This window comes from Pantherophis guttatus, chromosome 6, assembly GCF_059756535.1.
Source record: "Pantherophis guttatus breed Tessera chromosome 6, ASM5975653v1, whole genome shotgun sequence".
In the NCBI taxonomy this organism is placed as follows: domain Eukaryota; kingdom Metazoa; phylum Chordata; class Lepidosauria; order Squamata; family Colubridae; genus Pantherophis; species Pantherophis guttatus.
The window spans coordinates 87,549,230-87,571,349 of record NC_142068.1 but is presented as its reverse complement, the minus strand read 5'-3'; the positions used below and the strand labels follow the sequence as shown (position 1 = coordinate 87,571,349).

At 40.6% G+C, this 22,120-nt stretch overlaps 1 protein-coding gene across 1 annotated transcript; it reads right to left on the bottom strand.

The window, feature by feature from the left end:
• Positions 1-9,209: 9,209 nt before the first annotated feature.
• On the bottom strand, positions 9,210-21,475 carry LOC132712422 (transmembrane protein 254-like). The gene is made up of 5 exons (XM_087871869.1): positions 21,215-21,475; positions 17,567-17,670; positions 14,239-14,298; positions 10,041-12,078; positions 9,210-9,940 (listed from the first exon to the last, which is right to left on the bottom strand). Exons 1-4 carry the CDS (start codon positions 21,323-21,325, stop codon positions 11,961-11,963), a joined length of 393 nt encoding a protein of 130 aa, XP_087727995.1. The 5' UTR covers positions 21,326-21,475; the 3' UTR covers positions 9,210-9,940; positions 10,041-11,960.
• Between the last annotated feature and the right edge of the window lie 645 nt (positions 21,476-22,120).

Genomic DNA, 22,120 nt, shown 5'->3' with positions numbered 1-22,120 from the left:
GGAATGACCTAGCCCCAGAGATACGCACAAATCCAGACCTCCGGACTTTTAATCGGGCCCTGAAAACACATCTGTTTCATCTAGCCGAGCTGGCTTGATCCCATCCTTGCAGTTTTAATTTGTAATTGGCTTTAACTGTGTTGTTTTAAATTGATGGCCAAAATTATTTAATGTCTTTTAAACTGCTTTTAAATTTTATATGTTGTTTTTTACCGTGGATGTTCACCGCCCTGAGACCTGTTGGAGAAGGGCGGTATACAAATTAAATTAATTAAATAGTAAATAAATAAATAAATAAATAAATAAATAAGGAATTTTTTGGTTCCTGGGCAGCATTTTTCCAGACCGCGGAGTCACGCGTTTTCTTCCCCAGGCACCAAAAAGGCTTGATTTTTAAAAAGTGGAAGCAACATCAATTTTAGACATGGAACTTAATCCCGAAACTCATCCTGGTGTCCATTTTTGCATTTGGTCTCAAGAAAAAAAATTGGCTTTAAAAAACATTTTGGTTCCTGGGCAGCATTTTTCCTGACCGCAGAGTCACCTGTTTTCTTTCCCAGGCCCCAATAAGGCTCGATTTTTAAAAGGTGGAAGCAACACCATTTTTAGACATGGAATTTCATCCTGAAACTCATCCTGGTGTCCGTTTTTGCATTTGGTCTCAAGAAAAAAAATTGGCTTTAAAAAACATTTTTGGTTCCTGGGCAGCATTTTTCCTGACAGCAGAGTCACGCGTTTTCTTTCCCAGGCACCAAAAAGGCTCGATTTTTTAAAAAGTGGAAGCAACACCATTTCTAGACATGGAATTTCATCCCAAAACTCATCCTGGTGTCCGTTTTTGCATTTGGTTTCAAGAAAAAAAATTGGCTTTAAAATCATTTTTGGTTCCTGGGCAGCATTTTTCCTGACCATGGAGTCACGCGTTTTCTTCCCAAGGCACCAACAAGGCTTGATTTTTAAAAAGTGGAAGCAACACCATTTTTAGACATGGAATTTCATCCTGAAACTCATCCTGGTGTCCGTTTTGCATTTGGTTTGAAGAAAAAAAATTGGCTTTAAAAAACATTTTTGGTTCCTGGGCAGCATTTTTCCTGACCGCAGAGTCACGCGTTTTCTTTCCACGGCACCAAAAAGGCTCGATTTTTAAAAAGTGGAAGCAACACCATTTTTAAAATGGAATTCCACCCCTAATCTCATCCTGGTGTCCATTTTTGCATTTTGTTTAAAAAAAAAATTGGTTTAAAAAAACCTTTTGGTTCCTGGGCAGCATTTTCCTGACCGTGGAGTCATGCGTTTTCTTCCCCAGGCACCAAAACGGCTCGATTTTTAAAAAGTGTTAGCAACACCATTTTTAAACGAGTTCACTCACACAGAGAGGGCCTCCTTAGGGTGCCGTCGGCCAGACAATGTCGGCCGGCGACCCCTTGGGGAGAGTCTTCTCTGTGGCTGCACCTGACCTCTGGAATGACCTAGCCCCAGAGGTACGCACAAATCCAGACCTCCGGACTTTTAATCGGGCCCTGAAAACACATCTATTTCATCTAGCCGAGCTGGCTTGATCCCATCCTTGCAGTTTTAATTTGTAATTGGCTTTAACTGTGTTGTTTTAAATTGATGGCCAAAATTATTTAATGTCTTTTAAACTGCTTTTAAATTTTATATGTTGTTTTTTACTGTGGATGTTCACCGCCCTGAGACCTGTTGGAGAAGGGCGGTATACAAATTAAATTAATTAATTAAATAAATAAATAAATAAATAAATAAATAAATAAATAAATAAATAAATAAATAAATAAATAAATAAATAAATAAATAAATATGGAATTTCACCCCGAAACTCATCCTGGTGTCCGTTTTTGCATTTGGTTTCCAAAAAAAATTTGGCTTCAAAAAACATTTTGGTTCCTGGGCAGCATTTTCCTGACCGCGGAGTCAGGAAAAGGTTCAATTTTTAAAAAGTGGAAGCAACTCTCCCCTATGTCCCTTTTTGGAATCCAAATTGTACCAAATCTGTTTTATAACTAGATTTTATTTGCAAATATGGGCACCAATCAATGTCTGTACTCATTTCTTTCAGTTGTTGTCTTTATCTTAATTCCCCTTGGTTGTTTAACAGATCTTTATAGGTTTTCATTTTATCGATATCCATAGCATTGGGGTAAATCTGTGCCTCCATAGTGTATAGCCATTCTGGGATTTTATCTTAGTGTGTTTTTTTTATCTCCCACCAAGTTTGAAACGGTGCTTCTCTAATAATACGTTGTTGGAAATATCCATGTTGTTTATCTTTTCCCTCCCACAGAAATGCATGCCATCCTCTTTGTAACTCAAAACCTTCTAAAGTTAGTATTCTTTTATTTTTCAAGAGACATTTTATTCTCCACTTAGATGCATATTTCCGGCCTATTCCCTCACGGGAGTATGAAAATGTGGATCAACGCTCCTCTTTCATGCTATCCTTTACCACAATCCTATTGACTGCTAGGGACGTCTCATTCACACACAAGTCTCAGATTCTTGCAGTCCTACCCAACTCCAACCGCGAGATGAATTCTTATTTCACCATAATTACTCATCTAGGTTCATGCACGGTTGCCCTCTCTGTTTCTGGCAATTCCTTCCTATCCCCTTCTCCTTCTGTTCTCACCAACATCTATTCTAATTCATGGGCCTGGGCCCTGCTCTGCACTCCCGAACCACAGACATGATTGTGGACTGTTGAAATAATGGGGCATGCCATTGTCAACCAACTCAGCTGTCTGGGGGCCACGAAACAGAGGCATCTAATGCCACGTTGGGTGCAAATTTGTTGAAAATGATCCCGCAGACACACACACAAAATTTGGATTGGTAAGAAGAGAATTTTATTATCAAAAAATAAATAAAATAAAATAGGCAGTTTGCAATGTGCGGTGGGTTTCGGTGGGAAGTTCTAACCACACCCCTGTATTCAAAAGCAAGATATTTTATACACCCTAACGCGACGTTCCATTCCTTCCCCTTTGGTCCTATTGGCTAGGTCCTCTGGGGCTACAACTAATCCAAGGCACCTATTAAGAATACATTAACCCCCTTCCCGCCCTTGTTTGCTTTATGTGCCATTATCAGCCAAATTTCCTAGCCACATGCTGTTTTAGCATGACTAATTCCTAACTGTTGACAATACAAAGAATTTTATTTTTGTTTTGTTTTGTTTATTTTAAAAACAAAACTTTATTAAACATATAAAAAGTAAAATACTATATCATGTATATACAAGATATATATATATTAATACAGACGACAATACATAAAAAGAAAAAGTGACTTTGGTCACACGTCCATTATCTTATTAATGGTGCATATTTGTTAATTATTATTATGATACAGAATTTTATATTTACTCTCATTTCTACGAGTTATCCAATCAAACCACCTATTCCATGCTATATAACAGTTTGAGTCTACCTTATCCTTCATTTCAAATGTTAGTTTGTCCATTTCCATGCAGTTATAGATTTTTTTGGATTATCAATTGATCTGTTGGCAGTTGATCAGTTTTCCAATATTGGGCGAGCGCGCCAATCTGGCTGCAGTGACTATGTGTAATATTAAATACTTTATTTCTTTCTTTATTTCTTTTAATCATCCCTAGTAGAAAAATCTCTGGTTTGAGTTCTATTTTTTTCCAATGTTATTTCTATTAGCCAAATTCTTATTTTTTCCCAATATTTCCTAAATTTTGGGCAAAGCCACCAGACGTGGAAGAAAGTACCCTGTGCCTGCTTGCACTTCCAACAGATTGGATTTAAATTTGAATACATTTTTGCTAATCTTGAAGGGGCAGGATTTTATTTTATTTTTGAATTTCATTGTTTCTTACATTTATGTCTTAGTGAATGACAATAATTTTTTTTTGTGGACAAAAAACCCCAGCTTTTTTCTTTAATTATATTTTAATCCGATTCCTGTTCTTCACAAACATCAAATACAGTGACTCAATCCAAACAGCTCTGCAGGACTGGGATGGTGAGTCCAACTACCAAGAAGCCATTTTGAGAAGCGAAGGAAGCCCCTTCTTGGTTCTTCCCAAAAGGTTGGAGTATTTGGAGGCATCCATGAAGACAGTGACCTTACCCTGGTAGGCTCGGATCATCCAAAACAGGCTGTTCCAGATGGTGCAGAAAGTTCACAATCCCTATTCCCTGATTTACCTCAAGAACTCAGCCTGAGTCCTCTCTTGACTGACCCTTCCCCACAGATAGCAGATTTAGGCTTTCTCGCTCTTCTGCTCTCATAACAGAGTTAAGCCTTAGCAGAAAAATAAGTCCACCATCATTCCACTGGGGGAAAAAAACACTTTTCATGTAAAATAAGATGTCAATCTCGTAGAAATAAGATTTGCAAGTACAGGTTGCAATCGACAGCAGAGATCAAAAGGAAGTCAAATGAAGTTTGGAGAGAAAAATTGTATAATTTTAGTGTTGTGGATTTCTTTTTTGTATGAAAAGAACACAACATTAAGAGGGGGGGGGAATACTTCAAGTGTCAAGTTTCCAAAGGATGCTTTGCTTGCTTTTGAGTTGCCATCGAGCTTTATTCAAGATTAATAGGGGCTTGCTTTCTGTGAAAGAGGAAACTCACATAACAGAGTATCATAATTTTTTATTTGGAGATTGAGAGGCAGGAAATCAGAGGGAACTGATTCCTGGGCAAACTTTTCTTTTTCTTTTTTTAAATATTTTTATTAAACAGTTTTTTAAAAAAACAAAAAGAAATATTAACACTTTCTTCTTTTCAACAGTTTCGCGTTGGTAATCCATATTTATACATTTTCTCTTTCTTATCCTAGTATATCTTTTATACATATATTTCTAATATATCATATATATACCATTATAATGTATTATATTATTCTAATTGTTTTATTTACATTAGACATAAAAGTGTACCCAATTTCCTTTCCACAATTTTTGTTTCTTCCCATTTGTTCTTATATTTCTACTCCTAATTCAACCGTTATTTAATCTTTCCTTGTCCTTTTTTCCCTTTTCCTCCAACCATTTATACCATCTCTCCCAGACTAGGCAGTATTCTGTTTCGTCTTTTTCTTGTATCTCTTTCATAAGCTCATCCATTTCTGCACACTCCATGATTTTTCTAATCACATTGTCTTCTGATGGTATATTGTTATTTTTCCAGTTCTGAGCATAAACTATTCGTGCTGCTGTAATTATATGAATGATTAAATACTGTATTTCTTTTTCATATGATCCTGAAATTATTCCTAGTAAAAAAGTTTCTGGCCCTCATTTCTATGTGTTGATTTATAATTTCTTCTATTTGTGTTTTAATTTTTTGCCAGTATTGTTTCACTTTATGACAGGACCACTACATGTGATAATATGTTCCCTTTTGGTGTTTACATTTCTAACATAGTGGTGAAGTATTAAGAAACATCTTTGCCAATCTAGCTGGTGGCAGGTGCCACCTATAAAACATTTTATACATGTTTTATTTATAGGGTACAGACATTGTTAATTTATAATTTGTATTCCATAATTTCTCCCAGTTATCTAATTCAATATTATATCCAAAAAATTTGCCCAAATTATCATGTTTTCTTTGACTACCTCTTCTTCCAATTTGTATCTTAATAAATAATTGTAATTTTTTTTATCAATTTGTCTTCTGTGCCTTGGAGAATTTTGTCCAATTTGTATGCTTCCTTTTGGAATCCAAATTGTATCAAATCTGTCTTGTATCTGGATTTTATTTGCATATAAGGCCTCCAATCAATGTCTGTACCCTGTTCTTTTAATTCCTGTCTTGTTCTTAGTTCCCCTTGATTATTTAACAAATCTTTGTATCTTTTCATTTTACCAATATCTAAAGTGTTTGGGTAAATTTGTGCCTCCATTGTGGATAAACCATTCCGGAATTTTATCATAGTGATTCTTTTTTATCCTTTGTCATGTCTGAAGCAGTGCTTCCCTAATTAAATGTCTTTGAAAATATCCATGCTGTCTACTTTTTCCTTCCCACAGAAAAGCATGCCACCCTCTTTGTAGATCGTACCCCTCTAATGCTAAAATTCTTTTATTTTTTAATTCCATCCAATCCTTAATCCATATCAATTATGTTGCTTTATAATAGGTTTCCCAATCTGGGAGTGCGAATCCTCCTTTTTCCCTGCTATCTTGTAAAAATTTTATTTTAATCCTTGCTTTCTTCTCCTGCCAAATATAATTCGCTATAAATTTATTGAAATCTTTAAAGAAATTTTTCCCTAATTTTATAGGTATTACTTGGAATAAAAATAATATTCTTGGTAACACATCCATTTTAATTGAAGCTATTTTCCCTAGAAAAGATAATTGTAATTTGCTCCAGATTTCTAAGTCTTTCTTTATCTGTTGTGTTAATTTATTATAATTGTCTTCTCTGATTGATGAACCTTTATTTGTTAGCCACATTCCTAGATATTTTTTTTTTTGTCATTTGTATACCCATTCTGACTTTTAATTCCTTCTGTTGTTTTGTAAGATTTTTCATTAGTGCCTTTGTTTTTAGCCTGTTGACTTTGAGTCCTGCTACCTTCCCATATTCTTCTATTTGTCATAGTAATTTGGGTCCTGTGGATATTGGTTGCTCTAGGATGAAGACCAGATCGTCAGCAAAAGCTTGAAGTTTGTATTCCTCTTTTTTTACTTTCAGTCCTTTTATTTCATTATCGCTTCTAATTTTGTTTAACAATATCTCTAGTGATATTGAACAATAAAGGGGATAAAGGATATCCCTGTCTCACTCCTTTTGTTATTGTAAATTGTTCAGTCATATCTCCATTTTTTGCTATCTTTGCTATTTGGGTTGAGTATATTTTCTTTATCATATTTACAAATTTATCGCCAAATTTCATATTTTCTAATTGTAGAGTAAGGAATTTCCAATTTAAATTATCGAAGACCTTTTGTGCATCCAAGAATATTAATGCCATTTGTTTGTCTGGGTTTGCTTCGTAATATTCTAATACATCAATTATTATTCTCATGTTATTTTTTATTTGCCTTTTGGGTGGGAAGCTGTTCTGGTCAGGGTGAATATATTCATTTATTACTTTTTAAAATCTTTCTGCAATTATCAGTGTAAATAATTTATAATCTATGTTTAATAACGATATTGATCTATAATTTTTGATTTGTAATTGGTCTGTCTCTTCTCTTGGGATAAGCGTGATAATAGCTTCAGTTCATGAATTGGGTATTTTGGCCTTCAAAAGTGCTTCGTTAAAAGTTTCTAATAAAATTTCGTCTAATGGTTGACATATCTTATAAAATTCTGCCGGGATTCCATCTGAACCTGGAGTTTTGTTGTTTTTCTGTTTTTTCTTGCCTCTATTAATTCAGTCAAACTAATTGGCCCATTTAGTATTTCCCTCTGCGTCTCTTCTAATACCATTAAATCTGATTTGTTTAGATGTCATTTAATATCTTCTTCGAGTATATTCTCTTGTGCATATAGCTTTTGAAAGAAATTTTTTGCTATATTTTTTTATCTTCGTTTCTATCGCGTGTCTCTCTTTTCTTGTCTTGTAATTGATATATCATTCTTTTCTCTTTTTCTTTTTTTAGTTTGTATGCCAGCCATTGTCCCATTTTGTTTGCGTGTTCAAAGTGGTTTTGCTTTGCTGACTTAATTTTCCATGCTATCTCTATTTGTGTGGTCAAATTAATTTTGGGTTTTATCAAATCTATTTTTCTTTTGATCTTTTTATTTTGAGGTTCCTTCTGTAGGTCAGATTTTCTACTTGCTGTGCCCATTTTTATGACTGACAAAATTATCTCTTCAAATCTTGTTTTATATGTGTGTGTGTGTGTGTGTGTGTGTGTGTGTGTGTGTGTGTGTGTGTATATATATATATATATATATATATATATATATATATATATATATATATATATATATATATATATATATATATATATATATATATATATATATATATATATTTCTTACTCTAAAACACAAATAGAAATAAAGAGAAGGAATGGGGATATAATGCTTTTTACCATGGAGTAGTTCTGGAAATTTAAGATTGCTCGTTCTTTTGTTCACACATGCACGCTATCCACGGTGCACCATGGGGGGCGACCTAGCTTTACACCAAATTTGCAGAATTTGGAGGATGTCCACTCAGAACAAGGTTAACGTCCCACGGGAGTGGTACCTATTTATCTACTTACATTTTTACATGCTTTTGAACTGCTAGGCGGGCAGGAGCAGGAGCAAGGATGGGAGCTCACTCCATCAGGCAGTCCTTGAACTGCTGGGATGCCCACGATATCTGGATGACAGATACAGTGTCTTTAAGCTGCTGTGCCACCAAACCCACTAAAGTGAAACTGTTGATATGTACTGAAAAAAATTCAGGTAAAATATCGCCCTGGCAGATCAAGTGTTTGTAGGAAGCTGTTTCTTAGTGCAAACTGGAGCATAATTTCTGCTTAGACCTTTCAGTGAGATATGCAAATCTTAAATTTTAGCACCAAGAAGCTGCCACCACCAAGGATTTGTTTTTCCTTGGATTTGAAGCGGTTTTAGAGGGAAATGCAAGCAATCTGTCTTACAAATTCAGTTGTAGGTGCCTGGAGCTTATTTGGTCTTTGGGCCGAGTGTCAGCTTTCCAAAATCTGTAGAAACATAAGCATCCATTTTATTGCTCATAATAATCCATTAGTTTCTGCCATATGATGATTTCCAGTTAGACTGCATATAACTACTACACATATATGCAGCATTTTATGAGCTGACATTATATGTCGAGTGATTTGCTCTGTTGCTTCTTCACTCTCAGTTTGACAACTCCGTCTGCAGATCGTGAGACCCTGCTGCCACCCCCCAAGTCATGCCGCACAGGTGGTTGAATAATCCGGGCCATTCTCATAACAAAAGATGAGGATGTAATTGGACAATGCATTAAACTGAGGGGGATGGCCAAAGACAAAAAGCAAGTTTAACTGTGTGAGCTTGTGCGTGAGTAAACCAGAGCTGGTTTTGCTTCTTCTGTGCCAATAGTGTATTCAATAAAGTTTTACTTTCGGGAAGCACAATGTCCAGGAGTTCTCTTTTTGGATTCTCTAACTGGACAACTGACATTATAATTTAATGACCCAGCTAATAGCAACAGGAAATAGTTCTCCCACTTCCCTTTGTAACAAAGTCATCACAGGTTTTATTTCTTAGATGCATTGTGATTTTTATTGATACTAGAAGGCATCCAAAATACAGAAGTGAACTGACATTTTTATCATATGCTCTCTAGATATCCAAAACTCAAAAATCTAGGCCCTTTTGGGAAATAGGAACTCCAGCCAACCAATAACTGAAAGATGAATGTGAAAAACTCAAGATCACTGTAACATTTCTGGAATGACAAAACAATGCAAGTAAAACATGAAGAAGTAGCATTCTTTAGCATGGCTTGACAATAAACCCAAATGTATTCCTAGATTAAACATGCACACAACATACAAGAAATATTGCTATTGTTTTAACAAAATTTAAAAAGAATTAATAGTTCTGCAGAAATGAACGTTCTTCAGTAGGCCTGTGTGAGACGACATTTTTTTTTTTTTAATTTGATTTATATGCCGCCCTTCTCCGGAGACTCAGGGCGGCTAACAATGTGCTCAGCAATCAGTCTTTAACACTTTGCATTGGGGAAACTCTTGGGTCACATCAAGAGGTGACAGAAAGAAGCTTCAATGGAACACAAGCGTTTTGATCGCTACAAAGTAATGACACAAGCAGTGATCTTCACAACCCCCTCTAGCAGAGAAACTGAATCGAAGATGTCCTTTTGTGTATCAAAATTGTTGGGCAAGCATTTTCCCATTTGGTGTTGCTGGAGCAGCAAGGATGAGGAGGGCTGTGAGGAACGACCGAGCAAAGTGACTTCAACCTTCAAAAGTATGAAGGCTATTGCTTAACGCATTGTAAGCCGCCCTGAATCTCCGGAGAAGGGCGGCATATAAATCAAATTAAAAAAAAAAAAAAAAAACCTTACAAGCAACGAGGACACATGGCTTAGCAAACCTCCTGTGCTAAAACTTCTGCTGAAGCAGAACATCCTTTCTAAAGTTTACAACATCTACTATGATACTACATTTCAACTGCAAATGTTTGTGCTTCCTTTAATCAATAGCCCTGAGATCTGGATTTGCTCAGAGCAGTAGAAATCCAGAGCCTAAACCGTTTGAAGAAGAGAAGATACTCTGAATTAATTGAACTTCACACCACGTGTTCTGACCCAGGTCACCTAGGCAGGGGCAGGCTTTGACAAAGCCCTTTGTTGCTCTGTTAAATTATACCACAAGTTGGTAAGCAGTGGTGGGTTGCTACTGGTTCACCTGGTTTGGTCGAACCGATAGCGGCGGCGGCAGGAGGCTCTGCCCATCCACCCAGATGTCATCAAAAATGCTCTGTGCATGCGCAGAACCTTCTGTGCATGCGCAGAACCTTCTGTGCATGCGCAGAAGCACCGCAGGCTCGCAAAGCAAGTGTGCGCACCCGCATGCTGCGGATAGCGAACTGGTAGCGCCGGGATCTGAAACCCACTATTGCTGCATCCCAAACTTCGCTGCAGGTAGCCACCCACAGTCCCACGAACAAAAGCAAGTAAGCAACAAAACCAATTTATAAAAGCAGAGAGGAAGTCCAAAGACAAGGTGCAAGCTCACAGGGTAAGGCCCAGAGTTAAGGTCCACAGGACAAGGCAAGTCCACAAGGCAAAGGCACAGGCAGAAACACCAGTCAAGGCTGAGTTTTTCCAAAGCCCGGGGAGCGCAAACCAAAACAATTGTTCCTGAGAAAGACAAATTCCCCCAGCTTCTGGCTTAAGTCAACCCACACGTGTTATGTCAGGTTTTTGCAGCAAAGCTGACATTCTGAAGGGGAGGGGGCATGCTTCTTGGGGCCGATTGCTTTGAATGCTTTCGCTTTTGCTGTAACCGCATGGGAATTAGAGAAGGGAACTGGGCCATCAGGATGGATTCCCTCCCAGCCGATTCCAGCCCGTTACCCAAGGCTGCGACACCCCGAGGATGACTTGTTATCACCATCCTGCCTCAGAGTTCTCAGAACACCTTTGCAGGATCGTATTGGCCACTGGTAGACATGGGGCCCCGGGTGAGAGTTGAACAAGGGAAATTAGCTTAACGCTTTGCATGGGAATCTGCAGACTCTGCCTGACTTATTTCTCTGCAACCGCTTCTCTCAGTAAAAGTACCATTTGAGAGTCATGCTTTCCTGAGAAGATAGCTGAGGCAGGTCCTTATGAGGAGGGGCGGGGTGTCTCCTAAGCAGCCTCGCAGACCTCCTTTGGGCTTGCCTCCGCTCTACTCTTCGTGCCCTTGGATCAAATGGGGGAGGCAGCTGTTCCTTATCAAAGGGGATCTGCTGCCTATCAGCCCCACTGCCTGTCTCTAAGGGCAGGCAGCTCCCCGTCTGGTTAACAACCTCCCCCAATGCCTCAGGGGCCTGGGACAGCATCGTCCTCAGCCCCCTGGCCTCTCCAAACATTCCCAGGGAGACGTGCCATCCCTGTCGGACGGTCCTGGTTCAAACTCCTCCTCCTCCTCCTCTGACCAGGATCCGCTGGGGCCATGGCACCACATTTGTGGTTGTAAGTCGACGACTACCTGTAGTTAGAGCATTTATGTTGCTTTCTTCCGCTTATGCCCTTGAAAATAAAACCTGCCCCATCCAACCCAATGCCCCAAAGTTTTTCTGCCTTTTAGACCACCAAATTCAGACAGTGGCCCAATTTAAAATGTGATTTCTGCTTTATCAACTTACAAGTTTATCACCAGGGTGCCCCAAAACCAAAGGGTGGCTTTTTTCAGTCAAATGCCAAAATACGGAGAGATCCGTGTTAAGGGCAATATCATCCCGTTTCTGTTTCCTTTTCCAGTTCCAATTCTTCATTGGGTTTTCTTGGGTGGCTTGTAAACCAGCAGAAAATAAAATGAAGAGATGCCACACACCAACGTTTGAATGAACCACCGAAGCTGCGTATTGCTGTCCGTGATGCCTTTCTTACTGTGAGGAAAAAAGAGGGAAATTCCACAATATTTATTTAGTTGGGAAAATGGTTCAAGCTTAACTAAAGTTGCGTGATCTTCGGCGCTTATTCTGCAATCAAAAAAACAAGCTGCTAACATCCTTCTCGAGTATTCACAGCGTGGACCGCAATTCCCAGTTACAAAACCTATTTTGGATCTGAATATAAACCTGGATGAAGGTTATTTTACTTATTCTTCTTATTCTGCACTGATAATTGCACTGCTGATGTTACCTACCGTATTTTTCAGACTATAGGACGCATCTAAATTTAGAAGAGGAAAACAACAAAAAAAAAAACTTTCTTGGCCTCTGTGAGTCCCATTTTTGGGCCTTTTTTTGGGCCTTTTTTTTGTCCTTTTCAAGCCTTTCTTCGGCCCATTTTCAAGGCTTTTTGGGGGGGCATTTTTGAGCCTTTTCTTGGCCCATATTTTAATCCTTTTTGGCCGGTTTTTTTCAAAAAAATGGGCCGATAAAAGCCTCAAAAATGTGCTGAAAAAAGCCTCAAAAATGGGCTGAAAAAAGCCCTGAAAACAGACTGAAAAAGGCCTGAAAAAGGCAGAAAAAAGGCCGGAAAACGGGGTGTGCAGAGGCCAAAAAACGGCCAGCGGATGGGCAAAGCTTAGGCAATATTTGGTCTATACGATGCACAGACATTTTCACCCTCTTTTGGGAGACAAAAAAGTACATCTTATAGTCCAAAAAATACGGTAGTTTGGCAATGAAACATCTGCCAGAAAACCACCAAGAACCCAAGTCTTCTTCTTCTGCTGCTCCTTCTTGTATAACCCAACTTCTCACCCTGCTTATGTTTTCAGATCAATTCCTTAGAGGGGGACTGCATTAATTATTGGTTAGCAACCCACAAAGAATCAAGATCAGCTACCTGTTCTTTCCTATCTGGACCATCTCCATGTAACACTGACCAATTTTAGACTTGATGTCACCATATTTTGTTTACACCTCCAAGCTTGCAATGAAAGTACAGGTCAACTTACAACAGTTCGTTGAGTGACCATTTGACACTGAAATAAAAAGTGATTTAGGCCCATTTGTCACACTTACGACCATTGCTGCATCCCCAGGGATTAAAATTCAGATTCCTGGCAACTGACTCACATTTATGATGGTTTGTAGTGTCCCAGGATCACGTGATCCCCTTTTGCGACATTCTGACAAGCCAAGCCAATAGGGAAGCCAGGTTCACGTAACAATGGTGTTACTAACTTAACCATTGCAGTGATTCACTTAACAACTGTGGCAAGAAAGGTTGTAAAAGGGGGCAAAGGTCACTTAACAACTGCCTCACTTAGCAACGAAAATTTTGAGCTCAATTGTGGTCATAATACGAGGACTTATCTGTATTGGAAACGAAAATCATATTATTTCTGAATATTTTCCATCCATCTATGCCATTATTAACGTGGGAGTCCTTACTGCAAACTTTTAGTTATGGGAGGCAGTGTCCCTCACTCAGACACCAAAGAAGACAGACCCAGACTGCAACGGATACTTAGGACTGCAGGAAAAACAACTGCAACCAGTCTGCCTTCCATTGAGGACCTCTGTACTGCATGAGCCAGAAAGAGGTTGTGAAAATATTTACAGACCCCTCGCATGCTGGACATAAACTGTTTCAACTCCTACCCTCAAGACAACGCTATAGGGCACTGCACATCAAAACAACCAAACACAAGGAAAGTTTTTCCACCCCATGCCATCCCTCTGCTAAACAACTAATTCCCACAAACACTGTCTTATGCCCTGGGATGTCAAATCATCTAATAAAGCTGTATTAACCATTATTCTCCTTATCTTTTCATCTTTCCTATTATCTACTTCCTTAGCTTCTTATGACTATAACTTTGTTGTGTGTATCTTATGATTTATGTTGATTGCTTTTACTTAGTATGTGATTATGATTTCTGCCGATTGCTTATTTAGTATCCTATGACTATCACTTTGTACTCCCAATTTGTACTTCTTCTTTTTTCTATTCTGCATCCTATTCTGTTCTGCTCTATTCTATTCCGTTTTATATTCTGTTCACAAAGAGTATTTCTAGGTGTAGAAAACCACCGTGCCAACCCAACTCAAAGTGTGCCACCTTCAACTCCTGAAGAAGTTAGGAGAACTTACTTGCATAACCAGATACTCAAAAACGCTTCACCGATATGAAGTAACCAAGCCACCGCATATCTGTAATTAAGAAAAACAGCACCAGAGTGTCAGAGAATTCATGACTGGCCGAGACATGGTAACAAGGTCAACCAATGAATAGGCATAGCAATTCGATCAGCCAATGGGGACTGCTTGGAAACTGAAACTAGTCTGCTGAATTGAAACTGAAACTCATTTCTGCTGTTCTCTACTCCCTGCCTGTGTTTTTTGCCTATAACTCTCTATCACGTTGGAAGAATCTGCTTTTGGTATTATTATTTTTTTTGCAAAAACTTTATTTTTTAAAACAAATATATAAAAAACAAATAAAAAACCATCTTCAATGTAAATACAAACAGTGTGTCGGTTGGTTACAAGTCTTTTGTGCATCTTCACTCTATTCATATATATCCATATATTATTATCCTCATTAATGTTTAACTATGGCTGTCTCTTCCCTCATTTCATACAGAATAGTCTAAGATTTTTCAGAGTATAAGATACTCTGGACTATAAGACGTACCTACCTTATTTGGTGAGGAAAACAAGAAAAAGAAATCTGCCTCTGCCTCATCAATTTTGCTTCGTTGCAGCAAACAGCAAACAGCCTGCTTTATTTTCATTTTTGTTTTCAGTATAGCTTGATTAGCACAAGAAAAAAAATCTGCTCCCAGCAATTTTCCTCCTTGCAGCAAGCAGCAGAGGCCCGCACATCAATAGGCAATCGCAATCCTGCAGCCTGAAACAGCTGAGCGTCAGGAGGCCAATCCAATGGACAATCAACTTGTGCTAATTAGGCTGTGCTGAAGCTGAAATGGGCTGTTTCTTCTTGCTACTTGTTGCAAGGAGGTAAATTGCTGGGAGGCAGAGGCCAAAGGGTGGGGGCCAGTGGGTGGGTGGAGCTACATTCAGTGTATAAGACACACCCAAATTTTCACCCCCTTTTAGGGGGGGGGAAATGTGCATTTTATAGCCCAAAAAATACAGTATATAAAGAGAAGTTAATGAATCCTGGTGAATCAGTTACCTGTGTGTGCTTTCTGGATTTGATTTTTGCAACAAACCCTGACACAGAGTTGTCAAGAATAAATTAGATGTCAGTTCTAATGTGTTGTGAGATATGTCTGTGAGAACATCCCAGCTGCTCTGGATTCAATATTTGTTTGAAAGAAAACCAATTCTTAAAGCCAAATATACCGGGAGTCACCCACTATTGGGTGATGGGTTACCTAGAACAAGGCACACAGATTGAATATCTACACTCACTTGGCAAGTATTTTTTTTGCTATCTTCCCCAGAAGTCTTCTACAGAAGCATTCTTAAGGCTGAAGCATTCCTAAATTTGATTCCTCAGCTTTGAATTTCTCTTAACTCCTGCGATGACCAGAATTTGGTCTTTTTTCTCTAAGAGGTTGAATGAGTCAGAGTTGGTGCAGGTTCTAGATTCCTTCTGGTCAATTTTGCCTTTGGAATTTGCCTTGTTATTTGGGCTCAGGTCATTGAAAAAGTTTAGTCAACCGGGGGGATCAGTTAAGAAAAGGAAGGGAAGGGCTCAGAAGGAAGAAGGCGTGAAGGGGAATAGGTGGAAAAAGAGAAGGGGAACTGTGTGTCCCAGATTGTCCTGCAAAACCTCTCTGGGATCCGTCCACATTTGATGGAACTCAGAAAACCATTTTGAGTTTTGTTTCTGATGACTTCCAAAACACCATGTTTGGTCATAGAAACATATTTCTATGTTCTGTGTTGGGATGGCTTGACCTCAAAACATCATTTTGGGCAGGGATGAAATTCAAAAATTTTTCCTACCGGTTCTGTGGGTGTGGCTTCGTGGGCTTGGCAGGGGAAGGATACTGCAAAATCTCCATTCCCACCCCACTCCAGAGGAATGATATTGCAAAATCTCCATTCCCACCCCACTCTGGGGCCAGCCAGAGGTGGTATTTGCTGGTTCTCCGAACTACTCAAAATTTCCGCTACCAGTTCTCCAGAACCTGTTAGAACCTGCTGGATTTCACCCCTGATTCTGGGTAAAAACATCTTTGATTTCCATTATTCCCTATAACCCTAGAGTTTCCAAAACTGGGTTTCAAAACCCAGAAGTCAAGACACTGCTAAGAATTCTGAGAGTCGCAAATAAACACCTCTGGATGTTGGGAAACACTACCCCAAACTGATGAGAGCCCAGCTTTCTCTTGGCAAAGGTAACCAGCTTTCTCATTTCTCTTCTTGCAACAGGACAGCAGGGCCGGATTTAGATGAAAAGAGGCCCTAGGCTATTCCACTTATGAGGCCCTTTCACCTATAGTGAAAGTGTAATTTTAATTTTGCTAACAATTTGAATGTAGGCCTCTCTTGATCTTGAGGCCCCCTCTTGATCTTGAGGCCCTAGGCTGAAGCCTAGTTAGCCTATAGGAAAATCCGGCCCTTCAGGACAGTACATTGCATTGCTATCTGTCAAGCATGTGCTCAATTCCAGTTAAGCTGGTTTATTGTTCATGCCTATAGACAGGCATCTGGTCATCTAAGGTCAGCACTAAATTGGTATTCGATAAGATTTAACAGAATTCAAGAGGATGGGACATCGACCATTATTTGTGGAAATGTAATGACTCCAGGCTGATAGCTCTTGACTCTGCCTTAGCGCTCTGTCTGTCCTTCTCCTATACCGTCCTAAAAACGTTGTCTTCTGCAGCAAGACAAGCTGTCTAAAGATGCACATTACTTGGGTAATGCCTGCCTGTTTCCTGACCATCTGGAAACCAAGTTTCCTGCATGTCCATATAAACATCTGGCTTATTATGAGCCGTGGTGACGCAGTTATTAGAATGCAGTATTGCAGTCAAACTTTGCCCACAGTTCGATGAACTATGAAGTTCGATACTGACCAGCTTGAGGTTGACTCAGCTTTCCATCCTTCTGAGGTCAGTAAAATGAGGACCCAGATTGTTTGGGGGGCAAAAGGATGACTCTATAAACCACTTAGAGAGGGCTGCAAAGCACAGTGAAGCGGTATATAAGTCTAAGGGTTTTGGCTATTCAGCGGTGAAAAGAACTTACCTTCTTTATCGGTTCGAGAATGTGAGCATGGGCGCCTCTTCTGTGCATGCGCAGAGCCTTCTGCAAATGTGCAGAGGGTCAAAAATGGGATGTAATGATGTCCTGGCAGGTAGGTGGAGCCTCCCACCGCCGGTGCTACCGGTTCGCGCGAGATGGATAGATCCGGTCAGATTTCACCGCTGTGGCTATTGCTATTGGCCAAATAGCCCCTACAAGGAACGTGTGTCCCCAAATGTTGAAGTCAACTTACCCTACATTGAAAAGAGTTTTGTGGTTCTCCTGCAGATATCGTGTCAATCTTCCTAATGGACCCAGACTATCATAGGGGATTCTTGAAGGTGCCAAGACAGCACACTGAAGAGGGGAAAAGGGAAGGCCCATTTTATTAGCACCACTCAAGCTTCTCCCCAGATTGTTCCAACTTGCACACCGGTTCCTTTTTCAATCCCCTTGTCATCTTCACAACCAAATTTACAGGGTAGTAAGAAAAGAGGTTCTGCTGTTATACTTTCCATAACCTGTACACAATTGTACAAACCAACAACACTTTTTTTTAAAAAAAGGACATGGTTTATAAAATGTGCATCTTTCTAGAATGGGGGATTCAGCAAACCAAGATAATCCATCGATAGAAGATGACAATAATTATTTCCCTGAAAATAAGACCCTGTCTTATATTTTTTTGAACCCTGAAATAAGCGCTTAGCCTTATTGCCATGCGGTCAAAAGCCCGATTGGGCTTATTATTAGGGGATGTCTTATTTTGGGGAAAACAGGGTAGTGCTCTCATGATCAGAGACCCAAACTGCCAGATTCCTGGGAATTAATATTTTCAGGGAATTATTTCCAGGGAAATATTTTTTAAAAACCTTGAGATTGTCTCCTCTGGTAGGAGGAGACTAAAAAGCCTGGAGACTAAAACACACGAAGAACAGTTGCAGGATTTGGGCTTGGCTATAGTCTAAAGAAAAGAAGAATAAGGGGTGACATAATAGCAGTCTCTCAATATTTGAGGGGCTGCCACAAAGAAGAGGGGGTCAAATTATTCTCCAAAGCATCAGAAGGCAGGACAAAAAACAATGGTTGGAAACTAATCAAAGAGAGAAGCAACCTGGAATTAAGGAGAAACTTCCTGACAGTGAGGACAATTAACCAGTGGAACAACTTGCCTTCAGAAATCACGGATGCTCCATCACTGGAGGCTTTTAAGAAGAGACTGGACAGTCACTTGTCTGAGATGGTATAGGTTCTCCTGCTTGAGCAGAGGGCTGGACTAGAAGACCTCCAAGGTCCCTTCCAGCTGTGTTCTACTCTATTGTCTGTGACTCTTTGGGTCACAGAGAAATAAACACACATTATTTTATTATTTAGCGTATGGCAAATACATGGACTTGGCAAAAACATTCGAACATGGTTTAAATGTTAACATCCAGTCCACCCAGCCATTCAAAGACAAACACACAAAGGCAGATAAACTAAATTTCCTAATGTCATTTACTTCCGGGCTATCTAAGCAGTTCTGCTACCCTATGGCATCATTTCCATAAAAGAGAAAATAGAGGGAGTCCTTGACTTACGGCCACAAGTGGACCCCAAATTTATGCTGCTAAGCAAGCCAAAAAAAAAAAAAAAACCCAAGCAAAACTTGAGACAGTCTCCTCCTTTCCCTGTAATCCCCCCCTTCCCGGTTGCACACGATGGGGTTTGGTTCTGGGGAGGAAACCCATCTATCCCCTTCCCCCCCCCTCCGCTCCTGGCAAATAGCACGTGGGGACAAGAGGGCTCAGGGCTCAGTGTGCCCTTCTCCAAAGAATGCTGCACTTCACCCACCCACCTCTGTGCTGGCCACCCCAGCTCCCTCCCCACCCCCCCACCCCTGCCTCTCAATCTATCTATTCTCTATATATCCATCTATCTCTATCTCTATCTCTCTATCTCAGCTCTGTCAGCTCTCTACCTCTGCCTCTATCTCTCTATATTTACATCTATCTACATACCTCTACTTTTACCTCTACCCCCATCTCTGTGTGTATCTCTCTCTATCTCAGCTCTATCAGTTCTCTCTCTGTCTGTCTCTGTCTCTCTACCTCTATCTCTTCCCTCTCTCTCTCCCTCCCTCCCTCCATCTATCTATCATTTTCTCTCTCTCTCTCTCACTATCTATCTCAGCTCTATCAGTTCTCTCTCTCTGTCTGTCTCTGTCTCTATCTCTCTACCTCTGTTAGGTTCAGTTTGTAGCTTACTCCTAACTTGTTGGTCAGGCAATATATCTGTTTCTTTAAGAAACAACTGAGCCACGTAATCAGGGTTTGCTGAACCCTGTAATTAGGCTACAGTGCATAAATAAGCAGCGCAGAGAAGCGTTCGTTCTTCCTGATTTTCCTGTTGCTTCCTGCGTCTTTCTGCTAATTGGTGTTATACTGAATTGTTATGGTACTGTATACCAAGAGTTACTAAAGTCTGTTTGCTTTGGTAATGGAAGATACTTACTGGACTGATATTACTGTTTATGACCTTGGACTGTTTTACCTACACCGAGACTGCTTATTATTATTATTATTATTATTATTATTATTATTATTATTATTATTATTATTATTATTATTTATTAGATTTCTATACCGCCCTACTCCCGAAGGACTCAGGGCAGTGCACAGCCAAACAATAAAAACACATACAATACAAAATTTAAAAAATAGAATAAAATCAAATTAAATAATTTTGGCCCCGACAAATTTAAAACCCCAAACTTTTAAAACCAATTTAAAATTGAATATATAAATACTAAAAGATATTTAAAATTTTAAAAATCTTTTATAAAAGAGGGGGAAAATTAGGCCAGGCCGGCCTGGTGAAATAGTAAGGTCTTTAAGGCGCGGCGGAAGGTGCGCAGATCCGGGATCCTCCGTATCTCTGGGGGGAGCTCGTTCCAGATAGTAGGTGCCCCCACAGAGAAGGCTCTCCCCCTGGGGGCCGCCAGTCGGCATTGTTTGGCTGACGGCACCCGGAGGTGCCCCTCTCTATGGGAGCGTACCGGCCGGTGGGAGGCTATTGGTGGTAGTAGGCGGTCCCGCAAGTACCCGGGTCCTAAGCCATGGAGCGCTTTAAAGGTGGTAACCAAAACCTTGAAGTGCACCCGGAGGACCACCGGGAGCCAGTGCAGTTCACACAGGAGAGGTGTTACATGGGAACGCCATGTCGCTCCCATTACCACCCGCGCGGCTGCACTCTGCGCCAGTTGGAGCCTCCGGGTGCTCCTCAAGGGGAGCCCCATGTAGAGAGCGTTGCAATAGTCCAGGCGGGAGGTGACAAGGGCATGAGTGACCGTGCGTAAAGAGTCCCGATCCAGAAAGGGACGCAACTGGCGAATCAGGCGAACCTGATGAAAAATCCTCCCGGTCACGGCCGTCAAGTGCTCTTCTAAAGACAGCCGTGAATCCAGGAGGACGCCCAAGTTGCGCGCCCTCTCCGTGGGGGCCAATGATTCGCCCCCAATAGTCAGTGATGGGGATTTATCTTGTATATAAAGTATTTTTCTCACACGAGCTGCACGTTTATCTCCTTCCCTGTGTGTTTCTGCTCTGCTCGTTGCACAAGCAACAAATACTTTTTACACACACCCTAACAACCTCTATTTCCTCTCTCTCTCCCTCCCTCCTCCATTTATCTATCATTCTCTCTATCTATCTCACTATCTATCTATCTCAGCTCTATCAGTTCTCTCTCTCTCTGTCTCTGCCTCTATCTCTCTACTTCTACCTGTACACACACTCTCTCTCTCTTTCTCTCTCTCTCTCCCTCCCTCCCTCTATCTATCTCAGCTCTTCCAGCTCTCTCTCTGTGTCTGTCTCTGCCTGTCTCTCTCTCCTTCCCTCTCATCTCTGTCTCCCCTCCTTACGCCGTAGTACAGCATCCAGCCCACGATCAGCAACACTACAAACGGTCTGGTCCTTCGGAAGTAGGTGGCCGGGTCGTGGGAACGAGCGGCGGACGCTGACCGGGACGCCATTCTCCTCCGGGTTGGCTCTGCCCACGGCTGCCCGAGCCACGGAAGAAGAAGAGCCTTTGCCAGGCCGGCCCCGAGGAGGAGCCGCTCCGCCTTTGCCTCCGCGGAATGGCAGAGCCGGGTCAGGCGAGGATGGGGGGAGGGCGCACGTGGGAATACCTCCCTCTGGACCCGCCAGGTGGGCGGGTGGGCGGCGGTCACTGTTTGGGGATGATTCCAGCTTCGTTTGAAGCAGTCCGGAGGACGCTAAGCACTGCACGGATTGCTCCGCCTTTTCTCTCCGGAGAGAGCTTTAGTTGGGGGTGGGCTTTTTTAGGGGGGGGCGGCGAGAGGGGCGTCCCTCTTTCTATTTTTCTATGAAATTAAAAAAGAAAAAGAATCACTCGTGTGCTTAAGGTAACCCACCTGGCGAGGCAACCAACTTCTCAAGGATCCTGCGTCGGGATTAAATGGATTTTTGGGGAGGGGGCTTTAAATCTGTGTGTCTGTCTGTCTATGTATCCATGTATCCATCTGTCAGAAATGGTGTAGGGTTTCCTGCTTCAGCGGGGGGGGGGGGGGGGCTGGACTAGATGACCTACAAGGTGCCTTCCAACTCTGTTAATCCACCCACCATCTATCTAGCCATCCATCAACTTATTTGCTTATTTATTTACTTATTTATTTGCTTATTTTATTTAAAAACAATTATTTATGTGTTTGTTTGTTTGACCAGCTTTAGTTCTCCCACTTCCCTTTGTAACAAAGTCATCACAGGTTTTATTTTGGAGATGCATTGTGATTTTTATGGATACTAGA

Bases quoted from the DNA above. Each gene is read 5' to 3' on its own strand.
- LOC132712422 (XM_087871869.1), bottom strand. From the start codon at position 21,325: ATGGCGTCCCGGTCAGCGTCCGCCGCTCGTTCCCACGACCCGGCCACC. The intron at 17,671-21,214 runs GTAAGGAGGGGA...TCCCCTCTTCAG, and splicing joins GCTGGATGCTGTACTACGGC to TGTGCTGTCTTGGCACCTTC. The intron at 12,079-14,238 runs GTAAGTTCTCCT...TTTTCCTCACAG, and splicing joins TTGAGTATCTGGTTATGCAA to TAAGAAAGGCATCACGGACA.